This window comes from Hemicordylus capensis, chromosome 4 (assembly GCF_027244095.1).
Source record: "Hemicordylus capensis ecotype Gifberg chromosome 4, rHemCap1.1.pri, whole genome shotgun sequence".
NCBI classification, from domain to species: Eukaryota; Metazoa; Chordata; class Lepidosauria; order Squamata; family Cordylidae; genus Hemicordylus; species Hemicordylus capensis.
Window position 1 is genome coordinate 20,300,581 of NC_069660.1, and position 27,234 is coordinate 20,327,814.

A 27,234-nucleotide genomic window follows, 5' to 3' on the forward strand; every position below is an offset into this window, starting at 1 on the left:
CCAGCCATCCCACAATGCATCTCATAAGGAGTGCAGTGCATTATGGAAATCCCTGCGGCTAGGGCGCTCCTTCCCCTAGCCTCTATCATTTTAATGGCTGCCAGCGGCTCGGGCGACCTCCTACTCCATTTTTAGCTACCTGGCCAAGAAGCAACCGCTGCCAGCAGTTCTTACGGCCAAGTCTGCTTGGGTAGGGCTGCACTATCCCACGTCATGTGGCTGGCCTCCTAATGAAGCATGGTGTAAGGAGGCTCTGTGGGAACATGCTAGAAGCCCTCAAGGAAGCTCCTCAGGCAAACACTTGCGAGTGCTGCTTGTTGTCTGGATGTGCTCTGCAAGATCAGAAACGTGTCACCGAGAGTTAGCACCACGTTCCCGATCTTGCAGGGGGCTTTTAGTATGCTAGCAGCACTTGGAAGTGTTAGCCCTGCAACACAACATGTGCAAGAGGCCTTGGGGAGTTCTGCACGGGCTCCCGGTGTATCCCCCACAGAGCCTGCTTACATGTGTGCTTCATTAGTCAGGATGTTGGCCCCCCATTTCCTGTTGCTGGCCAGTGGTGGAGCAATAATTTAATTCTCTGCAGGACAAAAGTTCTGGAGCTTAACATCTCTCACCGCCTGCCCAACTGGAAAACCTACTTTATTTCAGCAGCTCAAAATAATTCTACACTTTTAAATGGTAACAAACACTTAAGGACCCAGGTTCAGTTGCCAGCATCTCCAGTTGATACATTCGAGTAGTAGGACTAGTTGAAGCTCCTCTTGACCTTTAGAAGCTGCTGCAGTGGAAGAGCACACGGTTCTAGTATAGATGGGCCAAGACAGCTTTATATGTTCATAGACCTCAACATTCAATTCAGTCAGCAAAAATATATTCCCGCTGCTCTACTCTACACCCCATCAAATTTTTGCTTAAAATGTGTTTCCCTCTGCATGGCTCAGCAGCAGTGTTCCCTCTAACAGGTATTCCCAGATGTTGTGGACTAAAACCCAGAATCCTCAAGCAAAAGCCATTGCAGCTGGGCATTCTGGGAGTTGCAGTCAATATCTGGGAATCCCTGTTAGAGGGAACACTGCTCAGCAGGTTAAACTAGGAGCAGACAGGGATGAAGAACAAATGGAAATGGCATCTAGTCTTGTGTCAAATGAGTTGGGTTGAAGATCTGAAAGGGGTTCAGTACTCCCCTGGACCTCTGAGTTCAACAACTGTCTTGGGCAGCAGCCTTTATTTTCACTTATGAAAACTTTTAAACTATTGGGGGCTGGCGGAATACAGAACATTCCAAGTACAAGAAAAATTGAGACACATAGGAAGCTGCTATATATGGAGTCAGACCATCGGTCCATCTATATGGACTGGCAGTGGCTTCTCCAAAGTTGCAGGCAGGAATCTCTTTCAGCCCTATTTTGGAGATGCCAGGGAGGGAACTTAGAACCTAGATGTTCTCCCCAGAGCGGATCCATCCCCTAAGAGGAATATCTTAAGAGTGCTCACATGTGACACTTATTTCACAGATTGGATATGCTAACTGTCACCATTTCACACAGGCCACCAGCATTTACTAGTCCTGTTCCATGCCATGCAGCCAACAAGTAGGATTCCAGAACTGGAATGATTAGCCTTCTGTTGGGGGGGGGGGAGTGTAGTTCTGTTCTTTTTTAAAAGGAACACTTTCCCAAGCTTCAGGTTCTGACTCTGCTGCATAATAATCATTATTTGCTCCACTACAACCATTTACTTAGTGAAGTCCCACAGTTAGAGGTTAGATAAGTCAATACCTATGGCAGGGGCTCTCAAAGCCTGAGTACCCAGTTGTCATTGGGCTACAACCCCCATCATCCTAAAGCCCACTGCTGTTGGGGAAGATGAGAGTTGTACACCAACCACATTTGGGGATTAAGTTTAGGAGCCACTGCCCAAAAGCTTTACCCCAAAAGGATAAAAGCAACCTGGTACTAGAAAGGCAGCAAAAACCAGAACACTGTTGTATGTCTGTAAGCAGACACCAAATGTATGTAATTAGCGCTTGCTATTTATTCTGTCAAAATGCACATTCTTTTTGGCTTCCTTCATTTTCCTTTCTGAAACAGTAGTAGGTCATGCAAACGCATAACACTTTGATTGAAACATAAAACAAGCCTTCGGGTGGGTAACAGAAAATACTCATATCCACTAAATTAAAAAGGCTATAAGCTGCCTGTTGTAATTCTCAGTGTTATGAAGCAGAGCAACCTTTCCCCAAGAGGCTTTAAACTAAAAATCATGTTTGTTTCTTTTAGTTCAATTCTAGTTTTAAATTGAAGTGGGAAACCGTTTTGGAAGGCAGTTTTGTCACAGAACTAGGTCGTATAAAGAAAATACGACCACAGTTAAACTCAGGTTATTTCAGTAAGAACGCCACATATTCAAGTTCACAATAAAGCTAGCCAATAAGACTTCATACAGAGTGAAAGGGAAAAGGGATCACAGGTGTGTGGGAAGTCTATAAAGACTCAAGTGCCATGTTTGCAGGCCATTGCACCACCTACGCCAGGATGTTTTTGGTGGCATGTAAAAATAGCAGATTCAGCTTGTATCAGATTTGGAATTTCTTGCAGCAGAACCCACATTTTCCTTTAGGCAAAGTTCAGAGCACTGTTGCTGATTTCAAATGCTAACACGGTTCCATATTCTACACATTTTAGGAGCCATTTATTTAATCTGCTCAGCTGGGTCCCACATCTGACTTTTGACACACCTCTCAAAACCCAGTGGAGTTAAGCTGTATTGTATCTTCCAATTTTACATTGATCACCATGTTTCCTTGACAGATTGTTGCCCAAGTCAGCTTACAATAAAGGCTACAAAGCTGTAATGGAAATACACCCATAAATGCAGCTGTAACACACGTCAGAACAGAAATGAATTAACACAGTAGTAAAACCTCTGAATTACAGGAACATAAGAACAGTCCTGCTGTATCAGGCCCAAGGTCCAGCTAGTCCAGCATCCTGATTCGCACAGTGGCCCACCAGATGCTGCTGGGAGCCTACAGGCAGGAGTTGAGGGCATGCCCCCCCTCCTGCTGTTGCTCCCCTGCGATTGGTACTCAGAGGCATCTTGCCTTTGAGGCTGGAGGTGGCCTATAGCCCTCCGACTAGTAGCTGATGATAGACCTCTCCTCCATGAAGTTATCCAGGTTGTTGGCTGTCACCACATCTCATGGCAGAGAATTCCACAAGTGGATTATGTGTTGTGTGAAAAAGTATTTCCATTTGTTGGTCCTAGATTTCCTGGCAATCAATTTCATGGGATGACCCCTGGTTCTAGTGTTATGTGAGAGGGAAAAGAATTGCTCTCTATCCACTTTCTCCACACCATGCATTATTTTATAGACCTCTATCATGTCTCCCCGCAGTCGTCTTTGTTCTAAACTAAATAGACCCAGGTGTTGCAGCCTTGCCTCATAAGAAAGGTGCTCTAGGCACCTGGAAACAGGTCAGCCACCCCTGCTATATGCAAAAGGCCAAAGTAGCATCTTCTGTTACACATCTGGAGAGAGGAAGTCCATTCCCATGTTACCTGGAACAGCAGGACTGCCCCTGTCCTGCCATTGTTCCGTGCTGCTTACAAGGTATGCAACCTGGAGTCAGGCTGGTGCCCTGTAAGTGAACAACATCACTGGAGGCTCATTTCTGTGGATCCATCCCATGGCCTTGCATATATATGGTTGTGGGCATGGAAGAGTGCCTCCCATGGTGCTTTCCCGGGGCTGCTCAACTTCAGTTTTCTAGCTGGGTTTGGACTACAACTCCCATCATTCCCAGCCACAGTGGCCAATAAAGGATGATGCGAATTGTAGTCCAATATCTGCAGGAGGGCCAATGTCCTCCAGATCTGTTTCATTCTAATACAGTGGTTCCCAACCTGGGGGCCTCCAGATATTGCTGAACTACAACTCCCATCAGCCCCAGCTACAATTTGTGTTTGGGGATGATGGGAGTTGTAGTTCAGCAACATCTGGAGGCCCCCAGGCTGGGAACCACTGGTCTAATATCTAGACAGGCAGATTGTATGGCAGAGGTGGAAGGGTGAGATTTACAGGTAGCAGCTAAACCTGAATGATCCAACCAGCAGAAGGAAAACTTGGGGACAGGACTCTGTTCACACAAGTTTCATTTTTAAGAAGTGGCTTGTAACCTCTCAATCCATAGATTAAATAGACTCGCTTCTGTGGGCAGGAAGATGCCAGAATACAATCTGTGCATGGCATACTCTCTCCAAGAAGAGAAGGAACACTCTTACTGTATTTATCCAAATCTAAAATTAGTCCCACTCCCACCCCCGCAAGTTCTTTGATGTTAGAAACTGGGGGTCATCTTAAAATGCAGAGTCCTCTTTCAGTTAAATATAGGTACAACCTGTATTTTTAAGGGGGTCGTCTTAAATTCAGAGTCATCTTTTATTTGGGTAAATATGGTAAGGGACTGTTTCATGTTATATGCTGGAGAACTACACATGCATGCACATGCACGTACACACACACCCCTCCCTTACCAGCAACTCAATTCTCTTTTGCAGAGCTACAACCCAAAACAGGAGTAATAAGACAAGGGCAAACTTCCACTAATTTGGGGGGAGATTTATTCGACTTTTTTTTAAAGATGCTACATAGTCAAACAGGATTGGTCTTTTGTCTTTAACAGCATAGAACTAATTCCTACTAATTTTTTTCCCCTACATAGACTTATTTTATATACAAAAACAGTTTCCTGACCTCTGTTTTCCCCAATGTTTAGATGATCAAAACTGACAGTTACATGGCGCCCAAAGCATTAGGAGGCAGAAGAATCCATCATCACTACAGCAACAAAAGGAAAATTTAGTTCAGTTCATCAGCTTTCTCTTGATGAACTTTCTCTTGCCTTTCTCTTTCTTTTGAACCAATTATAGCGGTAGTCAGATTTCTGCGACGATAAGGAAAACATGAGATGAAATACATTTAAATAAGTTAAATATGCATTAAACATCTGAATAGAAAGAATTTAACTCAGCTAAATGAACCAACAGCAACAGTAGCTTGGTCCCCTTTTAGAAGAACAGGGCGCTGTCCTTCATTCCTTACAACCTAGCATGCAGATGACTGTCCAGCGGTGCCTTTCAATCAGTCAACGGAGCTGCATTCAGTTTCTTACAGTTTTTCACTGCTTAAGTATCCAGAAATCAGTTTAGGTAACAGCAGTGGGAGATCCTGATGCTGCGTCTCTAAACCTACTTTCATATAGTCTGCTCCACCCACAAACAAGGCAACTAAGTTATGTGGATGGAGCTCCTGGTCTTAAGCAATGAGTTCTGTGCACACATCCCTGGATTCTCATCTCTCTTTCCCACCATGGGTTGTAGTCCGAGACACTTTACCTCCCTGGAGACAGCACCGTCCTGGACATCAACAAAGAGTGAGCATATCATCCTCTCTCTAGCTAGACTGTTTAGAGAAGTTTCTGGGGAGAGATGGGAGAGCACAGCAGATGTTGAACCAAGATCTGCAGCTGGTGAGCACACAGAACAAGTTCCTTGGATCCAGAAGACTGAATCCCTAATTGCCTTTCATTTGGTTCAGGACAAGAGACCTGATCTGCAAAAGCTTAATGAGAAGGTAATGGCTAGATAGGAAAAACAAGGTTATACAAGAGACAACACACGGACAATGCAGTGTGCAGTTAAGCATGTGGGAATTTGTCATGGGTGCAAGCAATGAGGAGGAAAAGGACTTCCGAAGATGCAATAAGAAGGGCGTGACAAAGGAGGCAGAGGCATGTGGTCCCCATTAACATTAACACAATGCCATCTGGAGCAGGACAGACAGACAGAAGGAAGCTACTTGACCGCAGCAAGAGGGGAGGGGCTGAGGGTACACAATGCAATGGCTCACACCGCTTGTCTTTTCTACAACACCCGATTAAATGGGAGCTGCATCCCCAGTTCAACCAGGAGCACTTCGGTGCAACAACTGACCAAGGCTAAAGAGTGGCTCCCTAGCTTTCCAAACCCACACTGTAATTCCCTCGCGGAGAGCAAAAGGCATGCTGCCGACCCCCACCCTTCCATTCCTCCTGCTCTATCTTACAGGACAGCGCCCCAATTCCAAGAAGATTTTGGTTACACCTTTGCTGGACACAGGCCGGCTAGGACCAAGGGCAGAAACACCCTCTGGCTCTCTAGCCAAATGCTGCTGGTTCCCTTCAGGGGTGTGACCCTACGCCATACCTCCTCTCTTCCTGGTCATCCCCTTTCCTCCCCGAGTTCTGGCCCTCCACAGCTGCACTGTCCACAGGGGCCGTGAATGACTCAGGACCTAGAGAGGTAGCGCCATGCTTACAATTCGGGGTGCATCGTAACAGCTGCTTACGAGAGTTACACTGCTGAGAATGGGACCCAAGTCACATCCACTCGACAGGACTTATTTATGAGGGGAAATAGTGGGTTAATATATTGTATGGAAAACCATTAACCTCGCCTGCCTAGCTCAATCTCTAAATAACCCAAAGGACCAACTGCTTCAGTGGAGGAACACTTTTTCCTCCAAAGAAGAAAAGTCCAGTAATATGGACCAAGGTCCAAAAAAAAAAAAAAAAGAAAAAAGATGTAAAGTTACTTTTAAAAAACCAAAAAATCGCACCATTATAGTGTTAAATTCATGATTTCTTCCTCATTGCTCACCATAAAGATAGTTTACTCTCTCTTCTCCTGCTTTAATCCTTGTACATTTTAAACTTTCTAGAAGATTATGTTATGTTAATGTTATATTTGTGCAGGGGTAAAAATTTAAAAGGCAAGACCTGTGAGATGTCATACATTTCTTTTAAACGTTTGTTATGAATAAATTTAATCCAATGATATGGCAGATCCATCAATCCAATTTACAATCCTCTGCATGCTGCCTCTACAAGGCAATTTTCCCTATAATTACACCAACAATAAAGAACAAAACCACCAGGGCGAGTAGTCTAGCACTGAGGCCCTCCTCCTTCACAACAGTTGCCGAAGCAGAGATTGGGTGGTTTGTTTGGGGTGCCTTCCTCATCCGCAGACCATCTTCTTCCTGCAGCATCAAGAATAAGGAAGTAGTTAAAAGTTGCAGCAAGCTCAAGAGTCTATTAGAAGCTCAGCTTTCTCTGGGTCAGTGCGGAGGCTTAAAGCAATCGGAAGCAAGGTCACTCATACTCCCTTCTCAAGCACAAACCCCTGCCTCTAACCTCCCTTAATGACAATGCTGATACAACCACTATGGTTGGTCTCATTTCACCAGAATGAGAAGGAACACAAAACCACTTGTTTCCAACTGCTTAACCATGGTGAAATAATCAGCAGTGTTACAGCTGCATCTGATTTACACTTTGATGCTCAAATGATAATCCCTAGATTCTGAATATTAGCTGCAGGAGAGCAACAGTGTGTGTGTGTGTGTGTGTGTGTGTGTGTGTGTGTGTGTGTGCGCGCGCACACACACACGCGTCTGCATTCTTCTGCTTCTGAGATCAGGGGTTCCTAACTTGTGATCCTCCAGATGTTGCTGAACTACGCCTGCCATTATCCCCAGTCACAATAAATTGTGGCTGGGGATTATGGGAGCTGTAGTTCAGCAACATCTGGAACTGCCCTTGTATGTGGTCCAGAAATGACAGTTGGTCCAGAATGCGGCAGCCAGGTTGGTCTCTAGGTCATCTCGGAAAGACCATATAACTCCTGTATTGAAGGAGCTACACTGGCAGCTGATATGTTTCCGGGCAAAATACAAGGTGTTGGTTATGACCTATAAAGCCCTAAACAGCTTGGGACGTGGGTATTTAAGATAACATCTTCTTTGTCATGAACCCCACCTCCCACTGAGATCTGCTGGAGGGGTCCGTCTGCAGTTGCCACTAGCTCGTCTGGTGGCCACTCAGGGACGGGCCTTCTTCGCTGCTGCCCCGAGGCTTTGGAATGTGCTCCCTAGTGAAATAAGAGCCTCCCCATCTCTGACAGCTTTTAAAAAGTCTTTAAAGACGCATCAGTTCACCCAGGCTTTTAAATTAATATTGTTTTAATGCTGTTTTAAAATATTGTTTTAAATTTTTTTAATTGCTGCGGTGTTTTAAACATTTTGTTTTTGTTTTAACTAATGTTTTACTTTCTCTTTTTATTTTGTTGTAAAATGCCCAGAGATGTCAGTTTTGGGCGGTATAAAATGTCTTAAATAAATAAGAATAAATAAAATCTGGAGAACCACAGGTTGGGAACTCCTGGACTAGACAGATCTTGGGCCTGATACAGCAAGGCTCTTATGTTCCTATGTTTAACTGTGGCCACATGTTTGAGCTTCATTTTTATCTACATGCCAACCCCCTATGTAAGAACAGCCCTGCTGGATCAGGCCAAAAGCCCATCCAGCCCAGCATTCCTTTCCACACAGTGGCCCACCAGATGCCTGGCAAGTCCTCTCTGCTGCTATTGCTCCCCTGCAACTGGTATTTAGAGGCATCTTGCCTCCTCTGCCACACAGAGGAGTGCACTTCCCAAGTGTCACTGCATTCATCTTATAAGGGCAATTTCAGTGCTCCTTTTCAACCTAAGGCTCTATAATACAATGCAGGACAGCTTCAACTAAAGACAGGTAGATCTAAGCAGCTTGAGCAAGTAAGGCCTTCAACAGGGGTGGGGGTGGGGAGATAGACCAGACACAAAGGACTGACTGGGGGGAAAAAATGTACTGGTCCATGACCGTAATAAAGGACTGACTGACTGACCAGACACACTTCTCTGTATTAAAAAAACATCCTGAAGTTGGGGTGCCATAATACATCCTGAAGTTGGGGTGCCACCACTGAAGAGGCCTTATCTTGAGTCTCACTCACTTCCAAAGGTGGATCCCTGAAAATCATCTTGGCATACAGGCTGCGAGAGGTGTTGCTTAAAGGCAACACTATAGCATTTCCATGTAACACCACACCAAAACAGAACACATTCCATTTGTAATTAGAAGCTGAACAGAAATGACTTCTGCAGAAATAAAGCTATATATCAATTATATATGGATGCAATAAGTTGTGTTTACCTTATATTGTTTATTCTCCTCTCGTAACCTCTGAACTTCTAACTGAAGCCTCTTGCATTCTTCCATTACTTTCTTAACTTCACTGTCATCCCAAGAAGAACTTAATGATTTATACATTGCAGAAGATTCTGTCTTTGTTGCAGCTGTGGTTATAATTTTATTTATTTCTACATCATGCTGTTGAGACAAGTGGGGGGAGAGTTCTTTAAGAATGCCACCTTACTGAGATTAAAGCAAGCAGCAAACCCTACCTCACTGCTGGATAAATATTATTGTTTGTAGCAGAATAATTCTTTCAAAATCATGCCGTTTTAAAAAGATTTGTTTCTCCTGCTATAAAACCTAATTCTAAGAGTGCAAGAACAATTGTGTAGCCCATGAATCTAGTTAAGGAAAGAAAAATAACTTTAGCCATTAGCTCTGCTAAAGTGACACTGAACAATTTTCATCTGAAGTTCATCTCACTTCTAAATCCACTAGTTTGAGAGAAGACAGGAGTGTAAAGAGATAGATTGTGGCTGTACAATACCAGTTAAGATAAAGAAACTGACAAGCAACAATAGTAAATCTCACTATGGGCTGCTCACTCACTGCTTTACACTCACTGTTCCCCTGTTCATAGAAGCATACCACTATCACAATAAATGCTACAATGCATGAAATATAGGGCTGGTACCAGTGGAGAAGCTTACTGAGCTACCTTTCACCACAAGGGAATCCACTTTCCCCTGATAAAAATGCACGATAGCCAAGGCACAAGGGAGCAGACTCAAGTGGACAACTGAGTAGCACAAAATCAGAGGACACTGCCAGTTCTGGGGTACATTGTGCAAAAGAGGCAGCACAACAGCCTGGCCAGCGACTGGTTTTATGGGATGCCTGTTCTGAGGAGGAAATTGAGAGTGGCAGGCAAGGGCCCACTCCAAACAGCAATATAAACTGCCAGGCTCCACTGTGCACAACACTGTGTTGACAACTGGTAAGAGGGACCTGGTACTCTGAAGGCTGGATTTGAGCCTGAGGCTTCTTGTTGTTGATGCCATCTTAATGGGAGGCCTCAGGGTCAGTTCTCTTGTATAGGTGACATGATCACCATTGCTCTGAAAAGGACCCAATTCCTTGCCCTCTCTAAAATGCCTAGCCATCACATCTCAGCACATAGGAATCCAGCTCTAATACTGACTTCCTGTGTTTTTAGATTGTGAGCCCTTTGGGGACAGGGAGCCATTTTAATTAATTAAATTAATATCTATCTATCTATCTAAACCGCTTTGGGAACTTTTGTTGAAAAGCGGTATACACATATTTTGTTTCAATGTGGGCACCCATCAGTATCATCTTTAGACTCACACATGCACTGCCAAGAGTGGCAGCTAGGATTAAAGAAGGCAGGAGATCTGAGCACTACACCAGACACCTGTCTAATGTTGCTCATGCCAGGGACAGTGCGTAAGAGACACAGAAGAGTCCGGTGATCACATCTCAAATTATTGCCAAGTAAGAGAGTGCAGACTGAAACTTCTCTTTAGCTGGCACTCCTCCGCTGCTGCCACCCTCTTCAGCAGTGACAAGAAAGTTAGTTGTGGGCTGTGCAGATGACGCCACTTCTTGATTTAAGACACAATTGAAGGCTGCTCTGAACAGGCTGCAAGTTGCCAAGCACTGCATGATTCCTCAGGTAGGCCTAAATACTCGGCTGAAACTCTAGGTGCAGAGCTGTCTTGGAATCGGATTCCAGAATATTGGCGTACAGCAAGGTAATCACTGCTCTTGTGTTTCAAAAGTACAGGAACAAGCACTAAGGGAGGAACCAGACCAATTTAAAATAATCAGCTGGTGTCTTTAATCACACTAAATCCCAAGTGGAGGATGTTTGCGAGGAGAACAATTCCTCTGCAGAATCTCTGGAGGTGTCTTACACACCCTTCCTCTGGCGCTTCTGGAATGTTCTGTTTCTCGTGAGTCAATGAGACACAGCACAATGTGGAATAATAATAGCTAAACAAAACAACAGGTTCCTAAAGTTTGTGGTAGATCTTGTAATTGCAACCTTTAGGAATTAAAAGAAACACAACCCTGAAATACAGCTTTTTCTGTCCCCACATATCATGATCCACCTTCTATACGGATACAGGGTCAGCAGCCTAAACTTTCTGAGGCACGCAGCTCTTGCACACAAGATTAGCACACAAGTAAGCAAACCCAAGGGAGTTTGCAGATGTATCATTTTCTGTAAGCAAGGGATAGGTAGCAATGGAAATACCTTTAGGCCTTGTGGTTGCAGGACGTGTGTGTTCATGCACACACGCACACACACATACACACGACTGACTTTGACTATTTTATAGAAGTGCAAAAAGAGCACAGAATGCAATATTGTGAGAATCTTACTTTTCTTTATAGATATTTAAACAGCAAATTTCTAGCCTGTATGGCTATGAAAATAAGTTTTAAAGCTTGGCGAATGCCTGCAAAATTGTAGAAGTCTTCAAACTGGGATAAGATACACAGCAGAAAACTTCAATGTCCAATATAGCTCCTTACCTCTTCGCTGTGCATAATATGAGCAGAATAGAATGTTACTGTGGTGCACAATTTTTGGTTTTATATGGTTTCATCCACAGGAAAAAAATTATGCATGGAGTTTGCAGACTTCTGCTTTCCTTGGTGCAGAACATAGGGCTTTCCCTCTCACCTACAGAATATGGATAACTCTGACTTTACCATTCTTAAACTATTTGAAAGAAGCAAAAAGTGAAGTACTGGCTTTAGTCCTGTCCCCCACCACTAATGCAAAAACCACACTGATTGCCAGCCTCTTTGTACAGCCAAACCTAATCTGTTATTTCAGTCTTAATTTAAAAAAACTCCAAGATAATTAAACATAGATAGATAGATAGATAGATAGATAGATAGATAGATAGATAGATAGATAGATAGATAGATAGACAGACAGACAGACAGATATGGAATTGTACTCACGGGTTTATCATTTTCTGCTGGCAGCTCGAACACACATCTAAGTTTTGAATCCATGAGTTCTTCTGGTTTTGCTTCTTTCCACTAACACACGCACACAGAGAGAGAAAGAGAGAGAGAGAATTGAAGAAAAAGATAACTTAAGAGATCGAGCTACTGACTGCTATGTTAGAATGAAGTTCATTTCTTTAAGAGTCCTATAGCTCCTTGGGAGACCCCACTTCTTACTTCTCATAATGGAGAGAAGTAGGAAGTAGAGTCCCTCTCCAAGATCTGCACTGGGATCAGTGCTTTTTAACTTTTTCATAAATGATCTCCAGTTAGAGGTGAGCCAGCAGGGTGGGCGACTTTACAGGTGACATCATTATTCAGGGCAGGGGAAACCAAGTTAGACTGCAAAAAGTTCCCAAAGGATCTCTCAAGAATGTGTGATCAGACAGTAAAACGGCAAATACAGTTCAGTACAAGAGAAAAATGATACCCGCTAGGGCAAAACATCCTAAATTTCACATGTACACTGATGGGGTCTGAACCTGCAGTAACTGTTCAGATCTTGGAGCTGAGGTGGATAGTTCAATGAAATGTTCACCCAGTGTGAAGCAGCTGGAAAAAAGTGAATTCCAAGCTAGGGTTTATTACAAAAGGGACCAAAAAGAGTACTATTGTACAGTTCTGGACACCACATTTTTTAAAAAGATGTGCTGCAAAAAAGGGGGGGGGAATAGAATAACCAAAAGATTGGTAGCTGAAGCACCTTCCTCAAAAGCAAAGGCTCACACATTTGGGGTGCTTTGGTTTTGAAAAAATTCAATTTATCTATGTATCATATTAAGGGGAGAAATATAATAGAGGCTTATAAAATTATACAGGATGTGAAAAGTGAAGCGGAATATGTGGAGAAAGAATTTTCTCCTTCTCTCATAATTCTTATTTATTTATTTAGCTATCGTTTATGCACTGCTTTTCAGGTGAACCTCCCAAAGCGGCTCAATTGAAATGGATTGGCAGAAGTCTCGTGGTGGGGAAAGGGATGTACTGCACTTCTTCATACAGTGCATGATTTATGAAATACACCCCTGTAATAATATAGTTGTGGCCACTAGCTTGAAAGGACTCTTATCAGCCTGAGACTTTATTTATAAATAAATAAATAAAATGATTTATCTGGGTTCCAGGGTATGGGACCATTGATGAAGCTAAGCAAGCCTAGGTTAATTAGTGTCTGGATAGGTAACCACCTGAGAGCTTCATATAAATTGTCTTGAACTCTGTGATGCTTTGAATTCCACGAAGAAAGGTGGAAAACTATGCATGTGAATAAATAGGAGACATTATTTAGCCTGGGGTAGTTAACCTTGGCTCTCCTGCCGTGGCTAAACTACAACTCCCAACATCCCCAGCCACAATAAATTACAACTGCAGATGACAGGAGTTTTAGTTCAGCCACAGCAGGAGAGCCAGAGCTGCCTACCTTTGACCTAGTCTTTGAAAAGCTTCTGAGAAGATCTAAGAGGAGCTGAGCCACAGCAACTGTTGAGATATACTGTAGTCCTTCTACAGTCGGATGAGGCAGAACAAATTGTCCTGGCTAGTGGTTTTTTATTTTTTATTTTTTGAAACACATAATCCCCCACCCAAGTGAAGTATGCTGAAGAGCAAAAAATGCAGGGTGACTGCTATAAACCAGGCCAGCTTATTCCCAGTTATGCTTAACCCAGGGGCAGATGGGGGGGGGGTTGCAAGGGTGTAGTTGCACCCCCTGTGAATTAATGTTGAGTCTCTTGGAGATTGGCAGTAGCAGAGTAAAAAAAAAAAGTTAACTTTTCTCCCATCCCTATCGGTTCGCCTAGAAACTTGTGCTCCAACCCCCGCTTGGAAGTGGTATGTAACTGCATTGCCGAGGAAGCTGGCTGTTGGCCTCCCTCCAAGAAGGAAAGTCAAACATTTTGTAAAAACTAACCCTTTGCTGTTTGTGTGTCAATTGTTCCCCTTGGTCAAGCTACCGTGTTGCTCGCTCTCTCCCCCACACCCCCATGAACCGTGTGTGTATTGTACATGTGAGAGAAGTCCAATCCCGTCTGTGTGAGGTTTTTAAGCTTAAAAATAAATAAATTCCAAAACATGCCAAAACTGTTCTAGTGCAAACTTCCTCCCTAAACCAACAGTATACCTTCTTGTGAGGAAATTAGTCAGTGCAAAAGTATTAAAAGCTTTGAAAAGAAGTGGGGGGTAGGGGAGGAATGCTCTGACAAAATGGATCTGTTTTTGTTCTGGAAGATACACAACTTATAGCTCTAATCTGGTCTCTGTGTTTGGGTTTCTTTCTCTTCCCCACCCTCAATTAAAAATATGTATATGCTGCTTTTTTAGCAACAGAGTTCTCAAAATAGTTTAAATAGCAAAATATGAGAAAATGGTTCTCATAACATGTTTCTCCTTTTAAACATTACTATTTTATTTTGCTTTGTGCTTGTAACATGCTCCCCACGAAAAGTTTATTTTTGTACACTTGCTTCAAAATAAAACTTTGCAAATCAGTTTACCAGAAACTCATTTTTAAAACTCCCTTGCACATAAAATGATGTCTTTACATTCTACAAAATTGGGGTAACTCCGTATATGACATTCTGCTGTCCTATTTGAAATCAAGATGGTGGCTTTTCTTTCTGTAGTGTATAGACACACATTATACATTGTGTGTGTGTATATGTGTGTGTGTGTGTGTGTAAAATGTGTGTGTGTGTGTGTGTGTGACACACACACACAGAGGCGTAGCTATAATTGAGCTAAAGGGTTCAAAGAACACGGGCCCACAGCTCCTGAGGGCCACCCCAGCTCCACCCCTCCCTATTTTCTTCATTATCTCCCTCACTCTGGGGGGCCGCCAGAGAGAGGGATGAACACGGGCCCCATCTCCCCTAGCTACACCCCTGCACACACATATACATACATACACACACACACACTGTAGTATATAGACATACACTATAGTTGCATATGATTTTTTGCTTAAATGAAATGTCAATAGAAGAGATCAAACTGGATTGCATTCTGCTGTGATTGGTGTAAAAAAGGCTTTTTGAATTTGCTTCTGAGTTTACATGTTTAGGACTGGAGTGCATGTGGCTAAAAGTCTGTCTGTCTGTCTATCACATCCTGTTCTTCCTCCAAAGAGTCAGGGTAGTGTACATGTTCTTCCTCCCCACTTTTAACCTCACAACAATCCTGTGGGCCAGGTCTGGAGGGGAGAGAAAGAGTGTCTCAGCTAAAGTCCCACAGTGAGTTTCATGACTGAATAGGGAACACAAGCCACCCAAATCCTAGTCTTAACACTCTAATCACTACACCACACTGGTTCTCAACTGTGTGCGTACTGACTGCAGGAGAAATAGATTCATTTCAGGGTGAAGCAAACTAGTGGGGAAGAGAGTGTTGGATATCTTTAAGAGAGTATGAAAGGGTTTAATTATCAAAATGTGGGGAAGCTGTGGGCCCAAGCCCAGGATGTTTTATGTACCTAGCAACACCTCTGTTAAGAGAAAGAGTGGTCGGATTGTCCATGCAAAATAAGGTATTGGCAGGTATGTTCAGAATTTCTTCAAAAAAAATACACAATTAAAAAACATCCCCTGGCATAGTGCATTTGCAAGAGAGAGAGAATTCAAGCCCCCAAATTTTTATATTGGGAGGGGGGATCCCTGTTGCACCCCCTGTAATGTCCTGCTGGATCCGCCCCTGGCTTAACCATAGGTTACACACAAGGTGTCTCCTGTATTCCACCAAGAAAGCCACATGGCTCTGTGGTAGCCAGAGTTGTTGTTATTATTTTTACATTTATATCCCGCTCTTCCTCGAAGGAGCCCAGAGCGATGTACTACATACTTGAGTTTGTCTTTCACAACAACCCTGTGAAGTTGACACCAACTCGACAGTACAACCTTTCCTTTTACCACAAGCAACAAATATTCATTCAAAGTTCATTGTTGGGACTGTATGTCTCAGCAAATAAAAGTAACTTTCAATACTACACAATTCCATTAAACAGGGTCAAACACAGCCATGTTATACAACTGAGCAACATGGTTGGCACACTCAACACTTACAGATCTTGATATGATACAAGATTAATCTGAAGTTCCATAGGAACAATATCAAGGCCTAATAAGAAATGCAAAATCCACAGGTATATCTACATCCAAATACAGATGCGCAGAGATGTGGGTTTTTCAGAAATTTTTCCAATTCAGAATTATCCAGAAAAATTTCTCATACAATTTTACTCCTCATTTGCTCAAAATCTGCATTATTTCCCCCCCTAAAACACAATTATACCATTTTTCTTAATGTGATCTGATTTGGCATGTTATTTAACTTATACAATTTCTTAAAACCTCACCTCCCACTATATTAATTTCCTTTCATAATTTCTCAAAGGTTTTCAGTTACTAAGAAGAAATTTTAGAGATGGAAAACTTTCCATGGAAAAATTAAGTATGGGTAAATTTTCCACCCTACATTGCTGCAAATATGAATATCTTGATGTTTCTGGGGTGGCTCAGCCAATACTTGAATTCTTCATAGGATTTTTTCAGGGTACAATGAAAAAGAGTAATGTGTGAAATTGCCAAACACATTATTGGAATTATTCATCTCCTGCCACCACTGGAACCAGACAATGGTTGGAAATACATGTATCTTACAGTAATATGTATTATTAGTCCAGTTCCAACTTTTCATGGTTGGTTAAGATGATTGAGAGGGTGGTGGTTGATCAGCTCCAAGCAGTCTTGGAAGAAACTGATTCTCTAGGCCCATTTCAAACTGGCTCGAGAGCAGGCTGTGGGGTTAAGCTGGCTTTGGTTGGCCTGATAGATTACTTTTGCCAGGGAATTGACAGAGGGAGTGTCTCTCTGCTGGTCCTGGATCTCTCAGTGGCTTTCGATACCATCAACCATGGGATTGCCTGAGGGATTGAGGGATAGGAGGCACTGTTTTACAGTGGTTCTGCTCCTATGTCTAGGATAGATTTCAGATGATGGCGCTTGGTGACAGTTGTTCTTCAAAACAGGAATTACTATATGGAATCCCTCAGGGCACCATTTTGTCACCAAACCACTGGGTGAGGTCATCAGGTGATTTGGTGCTGGGTGTTACAATATGATGATGACACCCAAATCTATTTCTCCTTGTCATCAATATCAGGAATTGGCATTAGTCCCTTAAATGCCTGCCTATATGCAGTAATGGGCTAGATGAGGGATAATAAACTGAAGCTGAATCCAAGCAAGATAGAGGTGCTCATTGTTGGTTGTAAATAGAACTTCCTGTTCTGGACAAGGTTATACTACTCCAGAAAGAACAGGTTCGTAGCTTGGGAGTGCTCTTGGACTTGGGTCTCACTCTGGTGCCTCAGGTTGAGGCTGTGGCCAGGAGCACTTTTTACCAGCTACAATTGATTTGACGACACCTGTTCCTTGAGGAGAAGGACCTGAAAACAGTGGTACACCAGCTGGTAACCTCCGGGTTGGACAACTGCAGTGCGATCTATGTAGGGCTGTCTGTATGTAGTTTGGAATCTTCAGTCAGTTCAAAATCGGCAGCCAGATTGGTCTCTGGGGTATTCCAGAGAGACCACATGACACCTGTTCTTAAACAGCTGCACTGGCTCCTGATATGTTTCCAGGCAAGGTACAAAGTGCTGCTTATTACCTTTAAAGCTATGAATGGCTCAGGTCCAGGTTATCCAAGAGAGCACCTTTCTCTACAAGATCCTCCCCACTCATTAAGATCACGAGGAGGGGTCCGGCTCTGGGTGCTACCAGTTCATCTGGTGGCAACCTGGGCTCAGGCCTTCTCAGTTGTCACCCCTAGGTTGTGGAATTCACTCCCCATGGATATAAGAGGATTGTCTTCCTTGGAGGATTTTAATGATATCTAGTTTGAATTTTAATGAGTTTTAATCTGGTTTAAATGTTTTCTGGTTTTAATTGTTTTATGATGTCTAGTTTTAAAAAAAAATGTAAACCTCCCTGAGCCACTTAGGAAGGGAAGTATATAAACTGAATTAATGAATAATGCATATCTATACCACACCCATATTATGCTGCATTCTAGATGTGGGAATAATACTGGTGCACTTCTATTTTGTAGAAACTCAGCATGGGAGCGCAGCCCTTGTATTACAACTGCAAGTTCCTCTGGCTATGCTCACTCTCAAACTTAGAACTAATACAAGCTCTTCAAACAGGCCACTCGCCCAACTTGTTTTAGAGAGGTAGGTAAGCAAGCATACATACATCTCAATAGCAGGATAAATCTCCGTGAATCTTGAGAAGTTTGCACTCTTGCCAGCCACAGTCCAATCAGAAAATTTCAGCACTGTCCATTGCAATTCTCACCCCCTAGCAATTCTGTTACACTACAGTTCTAATTCTCTCCATTCAATATGCTCCCTATATACATCGATGTTTTAAAAGGCTTGCTGCAATGCTTTTCAGACAGAAGGAGTGCATCCTGGCAAAACATTTTTCAATACTTACTACTGCTTCCATGTCTGAAGTGTCAGTTGGTGCAAACATCGACTGAACCATGAACTTGTGTTTACTTTTCTCATTAGGGTCATAATCAAAAGGCTGTAGCATCACTGAAAAGAGAAATCACCAGTACATTAGAACTTCATGTATGACCTTCTATGCAACCTCACTTGCTTCCACAGCAGTTCCTCATAGCATTGAATAGCTGGAAGCACCAAGACCTTTGTTGGGAAGGCCTAATCTAAATTCTGGAAGAAGAGGTCAGAGCTTTCCATATTCAGTTTTAGCAAAATGGTTATGACAACTTGAGCAAATGCACCTGACTTCTGAATGATAGAAGGAAACATGTTCACACACACACAACACAAATACTGTATACATTCTGAAATGCATTGCTTGCAGTTTAAATAAATAGTATACACTTCCAAAGGAAGGTGGTTCCATCTGACTTTAACCGTGAAGGCCCATGTACTCCACCCTGATCCTGAGGAGCATCACACACAGTCTCGATCTAACCCAGGGCTGCTCAACTTTGGCTCTCCTGCAGATGTTGGTCTACAACTCCCATAATCCCTGCCTATAGGCCACTGTGGCTGGGGATTATGGGAGTTGTACTCCAAAAACAGCGGGGGGGGGGCTAAGTTGAGTAGGCCTGATCTAACCAATTCTACCTTACAAATTTTCATAGGAAAACAGATATCTGTTGATATTAAACATTTTAGGTTTACAGCAAAATTTTATCTCAAAAATCAGCAAGTCTCTTTAGAGCTAACTTGTTACATCACAAGAAGTCAAAGCCTTTAACACGCCAAGCTGCATTTTCTCTTTGCAAGCCCCAAAAGCATGTGCCTTTGTCAAAGGCTGGAAACGGCAAGGAGTGGGCGTCAGGCAGGGTTGGAGAGGGTCTCCTTAGAGCCCTGACTTGTCCAACAACCGGGACCTTTGGCTTGCCAGATTCAGTAGAAAAAGGACTCCAATGGCACCCGTATCCTGCACCTGCCGAGTTCAACAGATAGCACTTATCTTACCAGCCTCTCCAGAGTCGCCTTCCCCCCCGATCCCTTGCAGAAACTCTAACATCCTCAAGTGAAGCTCTGAGAACAAGAACTGATCTGAAACCTGCCAACCCTCTTCTTTATATTAGTGTTAATCCAAGGGTATGCACAGACCACCTTCTTCCTTGCTAAATGGAAATTCTACTGGGCAACTCCTTTTAGTTTCTCCAGCTGTAGGGTTTTTAACTGCATCTAGGTAACAAGAGTGACAGTTCTCCGTTAGGGACGCAAGGGTTATATTTACTTTTCAGGGGACATAATTGAGATTTACTAGAAGCACTATAGTTGGGACCAACCAGGCATGCCAGTCACTGAAGTTACAGCAGATACCTGGGAGGGTTGAGACATCAAAAGGCTTCATGGCATGCAAATGATAGTAATGGATGAGGAAGTGCCAGGGGATATTAAGCCACATGAAATGTTTTAGGAAAGCATACGAGGCAATAGTTAAGTATAGCAAACTGCTTCAGGGAGTCAAACTTTGGCATGCCTGCAAGTCTGTGTGACCAGTGTAAAATGTTTAAGGCAGTTAAGCTTATCAAATAGATTTATTTCCTGCCTGCAGCATCAAGTCACACAACCCCTAACACCAGGGAAAGTATTGCTTAAACAATTCTGTATGCCAGCATCCAAAGTGATAAGAGAAACAGCTTTCAAGTCTGCAAATTCAATAACTGACAGAGTTTCACACAGTTTTGATATAGTTTACTTGGACTTCCAAAAGGTTTTTGACAAAAGTTCCCCACCAAAGGCTATTGAGTAAACGCAGCAGTCATGAGATAAGGGGACAGGTTCATTATTGGACTGCTAACTGGCTGAAGGACAGGAAACGGAGGGTAGGAAATAAATTAGGTTTTCACAATGGAAGGAAGACGTACATGGGGTCCCCCAGGAATCTGTACTGGGACCAGTGCTCTTTAACTTGTTCATAAATGATTCAGAAGTTGGTGTAAGTGGGGAAAAAATTGCTTATGACACTAAACTATCTGAAATCCAAAACAGATTGTTAGGAGCTCCAAAAGCATCTCTCCAAACTGGGTGAATGGGCAACAAAATGGCAAATGTGGTTCAATGTAAGCAAGTGTAAAGTGATACATACTGTCCATACTGCCAAGAAATTTATTACCAACAAATGGAAGTATTTTTTCACTAGCTTGGGTGGCTTTAAAAGGGGCTTAGAGAAATTCACAGAGGAGCTATCAATGGCTACAAGTCTAGTGACGATAGGCCACCTCTAGCCTCAGAGGCAAGAGGCCTCTGAGTACCAGTTGCAGAGGAGCAACTGCAGGAGAGAGGGCATGCCCTCATCTCTTGCCTGTGGGCTCCCCAGAGGCATCTGGTGGGCCACTGTGGTAAACAGGAGGTTGGACTAGTTAGGCCTTGGACCTCATCCAGAAGGGCTGCTCTTATGTTTCCAGCAGTGGCTTAGTGTTTTGCTATGTAAAAAGAATGTGCAGTAATGCGGTTATAGACAGCGAAGTCACAGCCAAAGCTGTGAAGATAATAAGGCTAAGTCTGTGCCACGATGTGAAGGTGTATACACGGACTAGTTGTTGCTAATGGCAACAGACTGCTTTCTAGAACAACCCAGCAGTCTACTTTGCAGCTAATATCTTTAGCTGAACGCATTTTAAGAACATGGGACACTATAGCAGTTCAAAGCTAAAGCTAAGCTACAGGGCTTAGAGCAAGCACGCTGCAATGAAACCTTTCACCAAACTCTGCCTGCAAAACACATTTTTTCAAAACTATGCAATAGACTGCCGTCAGTATGCTTTCCCCACCTCCTGGAGATCAAATACCTTGGCTCACTAACTAGATCCTACACGAGAACCTCAAACAGCAACAGCATCCATATAAATAACTGTGGAGTAAGCCAGCCACCTAGCTGCGTTCCATTTCTACCCCAACTCATCTATGAAGGGAAGAGAGTCCCACTGCATTCCCCACCACACCCTTCAATGGCCACATCAGTAAATCTATTGAAAACAGGAAGCTGCAATATACAGAGTTAAATTTCTTCTGGATCTCTCGGCAGCATTTGATAGGATCGATCATAGTATCCTTATGGATCACCTGGGGGAGTTGGGGATAGGGAGTAGTGCTTTGCAGTGGTTCTGCTCCTATTTCTCGGGTAGATTGCAGATGGTAGAGCTTGGTGACAAGTTGCTCCTCAAAACAGGAGCTGTTATATGGATTCCCTCAAGGCTCCATTCTGTCACCAATGCTTTTTAATATCTATATGAAACCGGTGAGTGAGGTCATCAGGAGATTTAGTGTAGGGTGTTATCAGTATGCTGGTGACACCCAAATCTACTTCCTTATTATCATCAGGAAATGGTATTCACTCCCTAAATGCCTGCCTGCAGGCAGTAATGGGCTGGATGAGGGATAACAAATTGAAACTGAATCCAAGCAAGATGGAGGTGCTCATTGTAGGAGACTGGAATTTGAGGGATGATTTAGATCTTCCTGTAATGGATCAAGTTACACTCTCCTGGAAAGAACAAGTATGCAGCTTGGGAGTGCTCTTGGATCCAGGCCTCACCCTGGTATCTCAGGTGGAGGCTATGGCCAGGAGTGCTTTCTATCAGCTTTGGCTGATCCGATAGCTGAGTCAATTTCTTGAAGAGAACCACTTCAAAATAGTGGTGCATCAGCTGGTAACCTCCAGGCTTGCCTATTGCAATGCACTCTATGTGGGGCTGCCTTTGTACATAGTTCAGAAACTTCAGTTAGTTCAAAATGCAGCAGCCAGATTCTCTGGGGTAACCAGGTCTCTGGGGTGACCTGGAGAGACCATATTAAACAACAACAAATATTTATATACTGCTTTTCAACCAAAAAAAAATTCCCAAAGCAGTTTACACAGATAAATGATAGACAGGTAGATAAATAGATAGATCCCTTTCCCCAAAGGGCTCACCATCTAAAAAGAAATATAAGATAGACACCAGCAACAGTCACTGGAGGTACTGTGCTGGATCTGGATAGGGCCAGTTACTCTCCCCCTGCTAAATAAAGAGAATCACCATGTTTAAAAGGTGCCTCTTTGCCCAGTTAGCAGGAGTTTTGTGCCTGTTCTTAAACAGTTGCACTGGCTGCAGATACGTTTCTGGGCAAGGTACAAAGTGTTGGTTATTACCTTTAAAGCCCTGTATGGCTTAGGTCCAGGTGAACTTAGAGAGCGCCTTCTTCTGCATGATCCCCACTGTACATTAAAGTCATCTGAGGAGTTTCGTCTCCAGTTACCACCAGTATGTCTGGTGGCGACTCAGAGGTGGGCCTTCTCTGTAGCTGCTGCTGGGCTGTGGAATGTGTTCCCAGCAGAAATCCATAGTTTGAGTTCATTGTTGGCCTACAAGAGAGCGCTTAAAACCTGTCTGTTTGGCCTGGCCTGGCCTTCTAGTGTTTAACAGTTTTACTTGTTATTGGTTTTAAATTGTTTTTAAGATTCGTTTGTACTGATTGTTTTTAAAATGACTGCTTTGCAGTCTAATAAACAAACAAACCATTGACTAAATTTAGTATATTGCTGTGGCTGCCTGGCAGCAGTTCCCCAGGATTTTAGATGGGGCCTTTCCCTATGCTATCTGGAGATGTACGAAGAAGGTCCCAGGTTCAATCCCTGGCAAAACAGACAGTCTATCACTGAGCTACTGCCCCTCCCCAACTTCCACCCCAAAAGAAAAGGGAAGAGAGGAAGACCTGAGAGAGTATGGGCCACAAGCTTGGGAAGAAGGAGCTGAGCAAGGTGAGACTGTGCATCACGGAGGGAGGGCAACTCTAGCTTTAAGACTCATTCACCCACCCCAAACATTTGTATGGCTGGCATTGGAAAACATTAGCTGCATCTGGCACGTTTTGCAGTTCCACAGGGAGTTCCAAGACACATTTCTGAGCTTGCATGCTACTCTACACTTGACTCTGTATATCAAGTGGCCAGGGTTGCAGCCTGTGATCTGGAAGCTGCACTCCACAGCATCCTCTGTCGCAGCAATGTCACAGCTGACCCTGGGTGCAACTTTATTAGGAGCTGCATTTGTGTGCTACCTTTCCTCCACTGAGCTCAGAGTAGCATGCATATGAATTTTATCTTCATATCACCATTATGATGTAGGTTAGGCTGAGAGATGGCTCTCAGCCACCCAGGAAGTTCCATGGCCAAGATTCAGGTGCTGAAGTCAAAGACACACATGAGATCACACATACACTCTGTGCTCATTGATTTTTGGAGAAATATTTCAAGTTTTGGTGCTCACTGGATCAGCACAACAAAAAGGAGCAGGAAAATGCAGATCAGGTACATGCAGCCTACAGATACTTTTGAAAAAAGATATTCCACAAATGTTGCCATCCATGCTGCAGAATATTACCCTTCTGTAGACAGAGGAGATATTGAGAACCAGAGTGCAAGAAAAAGTCAGCTCTTGAGGTTTCTCAGGACATCATTTTTCAGTGCAGCAGTTACTGACGTGCCAACATCTATATAGCACTGCCACAGATTGTCTAAATGTGTGATTAACTTTACCTCTTAAGTGCAGGATAGCTGGCATGACGGGGGGAGGAGACAAAACCAGACAGTCTTCCCATAGAAGCAACATAACCCTTGCTAACTTGGCAAAGAGGCACCTTTTAACATGGTGATTCTCTTTATTTAGCAGGGGGAGAGTAACTGGCCCTATCCACTCCCAGCACAGTACTTCCAGCAATTGTTGCTGGTGTCTATCTTAAGTTTCATTTTAGATTATGAGCCCTCTGGGGACAGGGATTCATCTTATTTATTTATTATTTCTCTGTGTAAACTGCCCTGAGCCATTTTTGGAAGGGTGGTATAGAAAGCGAATAAATAAATAATAAATAATAATAAATAACATTCCCTCCTTAGAACCATAATCATAATTTCCATCACAGAGTAGTGGTAGTAAGTTTATTGCGGTCACAGACCAGATTAACAAACAATAACAATTAATAAGCATTAATAAGAAAATTCGGGAAATTTCAAAGTTTATAAAATCACTAACTGTTCAAATTACTAATACAGTCTTTATGGAGTTTCAACACCACGAAACAGAACTTTGCCATATTATCTGAAATTACAGGTTTAAAATTGGCCAGCATAATTTCCAAATAAAACTGGTCTGTGTGACCAGGATAAATGGCTAAAATAGGAACAATAAATTTGGTGCGAGTGTCCTTATAAAACTGGCCATCCATCACAGAGAGGACAAACATGGTTGGAAACTCTCTTGGTCACAAAGTGCATGATGCAGCAACCTTGCTGAAGCTATTTAGGTCTATTTCTTGTCAGTGCTTGGATGGGTGACCACCTAATGGTCCTATGCACCCAGGTATTCCACCTTAAATTGGATGAGACAAATTCACTAGGCCCATCTATTGACCACAATGGCCAAGCAGAAGGGGCTGTTGCCTTCATGACCAGATGACACCTAGGTGGCTATTGTGAGGAAGAGGATACTTCTCTAGATGGGCCCTTGGTCTGATCCACCATTTTTCTTGTGTTTGAATCCTTGTTTTGCCATGAAACTTACTCAGTAGCCTTGGACCAGTGGCACTTTCTCATATAAAACTTATGTCAGAATGCTCCTGCAAAATTACATAGAAAGCTGCCTTATCCCAAGTCAGATGATTGGTCCATCCAGCTCAGAATAATCTGCATTGACTGGCAGCAGCCTGCCAGCATTTCAGGCAGAATTCCGCCCCCCGGCCCTAACATGAGATGCCAGGGATTGAACCTGGGAGCTTCTGCACACAAAGCAGGTGCTTTTCCACTGAGCTACATCCTTCCTCAATGTGAAACTAAAATAGAATGATCTCCTGGTACACCGCCCTGGCCTCCTTGGAGTAAGGATAGGGTACAAATCTGATAAAACAAAACACAAGTCTTTATATGTTTACTGAAGTCCTTAGGAAGGTGATGAGCTGTTTTTGCACAGTCTGAGTACTGATCTGAACTCTACTCAACATTTCGTATCCTACTCTCAGGTGACAGAGAGTCCTGCTTTCCCACCTCGCCTGCTTTTAAAAATCTGAGAACTGCCTATTTATCCCCCTTAGTCTTTGTATTCTCCTCCATCAGCCTTTCCTCTTGCAAGGAAAGCCCAATTAAATTCATTGGAGGCCTAGCAGGTGGTCCATTGTTTTCATACTATTGTCAGATAATCCTAATCTTCCAAGACCCCACCCATCCCTGCCACTGCATCAGGGGAACTTGAGAGGAGACAATTACAGCACAAGCAGCACAGTGAAAGGAAAGGGCTGATTCAAGCACTTCTGTGACAAATCATAAGAACAGGCAAAGATATGCTGACGATGCTTGTACAGCACACACTAGCAATTTCCTAGGGTGCACGCATGCAATGGACTCCGGAGGCCCAAGGAGAGAAATGCTCTGATTATATGCATTCCAATACAGATCGCTTAGTTAGGGTGAGAAAAGGGGGCTAAGAATGAGTCGCATTTGTCATATCATCTGAATTTATTGCATCACTGTGCCATGACTGCTAACCAAAGCAGCTACAAGGAAGCTGCATGCAGAACAGTTCAATTCTAGTTCACAGAGAGGATGTAAGCTACATCACCCGTACACACGAGCCACATGATGAGTAACTAAGGCTGGCTCAAATATTACTTTGCCTTATTCATAACCTACATGCAAGGAAGAAGAGAATCTAACATTGGTCAGAAATTGGTCAGGCACAATTTCTGGTTTGCCAGCTGAATGCGTAAGTAATATCTGTCCATCCTAATATTAAGATAGACTCATGCTTCAAACATCCCCCAGCACTCAGATATTACTGAAAACAGTGTGTGTAGAACTCTGAGAATGGAATTTCACATTTCAAGGGTTAAGAATCCAAGAACTGGAAGCAAGGTGGGGTGCTTCTCCTCGCCCCCCACTTCTGGAACCTGCATTTCCCTGCCGAGTGTAACCATGGTTAAGCATTACTCAGCAGCAATATTAACTGCTATAAATTATATAAAATGTACATAATGTAATTATAAACTATAAATTATGGTTTAATATTTTAAATGTTTTGTAAACCACCTTGAGAATGAAAGGTGGTATAAAAATCTCAACCAACTAACCAACCAAGGTTAGGACTAACCAGGGTTCCCACTTAACCTAGGATCTGAGGCTATTAATTGACCTATAATCCTTCCCAAAGTTTAACCATAGTTAAGCAATAAGCTGTGACATATCTACATAAAGTCCATGGAAGAGCTGCTGTAGATCAATAATCTTACTCCACTGTAGATTCTGATACAACTCTAAAGCCGATTATTACTTACACACACACACACACACACACACACACACACACACACACACCCTCTTTTTGGAGAGTTTTTACTATTCTCTGTAGGGAAATGTGCAATTCCTATCATCACCTTCTGAAGTACGATGCAACAATTTCCAGGACTGATGGCACCATCACTTATTCCATTTCTGCTCTAAGGCCATGCAATGGAGGGAATGCACCCAGGTATTCTTGGTCATAGCCTAACAATTAGGGAATTTACTCCCTTTGGCATCCCACCAAAGCCCAAGCAACTTGGCACAGTCTTG

The 27,234-nt window shown here is 43.1% G+C and overlaps 1 protein-coding gene across 1 annotated transcript in view; it reads right to left on the reverse strand.

Moving 5' to 3' along the window:
* Positions 1-4,609: 4,609 nt before the first annotated feature.
* Positions 4,610-27,234, reverse strand: part of VAPB (VAMP associated protein B and C) — a 73,980-nt gene continuing 51,355 nt past the window's right edge. The window contains exons 3-6 of the mRNA XM_053244132.1: positions 18,595-18,698; positions 12,059-12,139; positions 9,077-9,253; positions 4,610-7,084 (exon numbers count right to left, since the gene is read on the reverse strand). Of these exons, the coding sequence (XP_053100107.1) occupies positions 6,926-7,084; positions 9,077-9,253; positions 12,059-12,139; positions 18,595-18,698 (521 nt within the window). The 3' untranslated portion in view covers positions 4,610-6,925. The remainder of the gene's footprint in view (positions 7,085-9,076; positions 9,254-12,058; positions 12,140-18,594; positions 18,699-27,234) is intronic.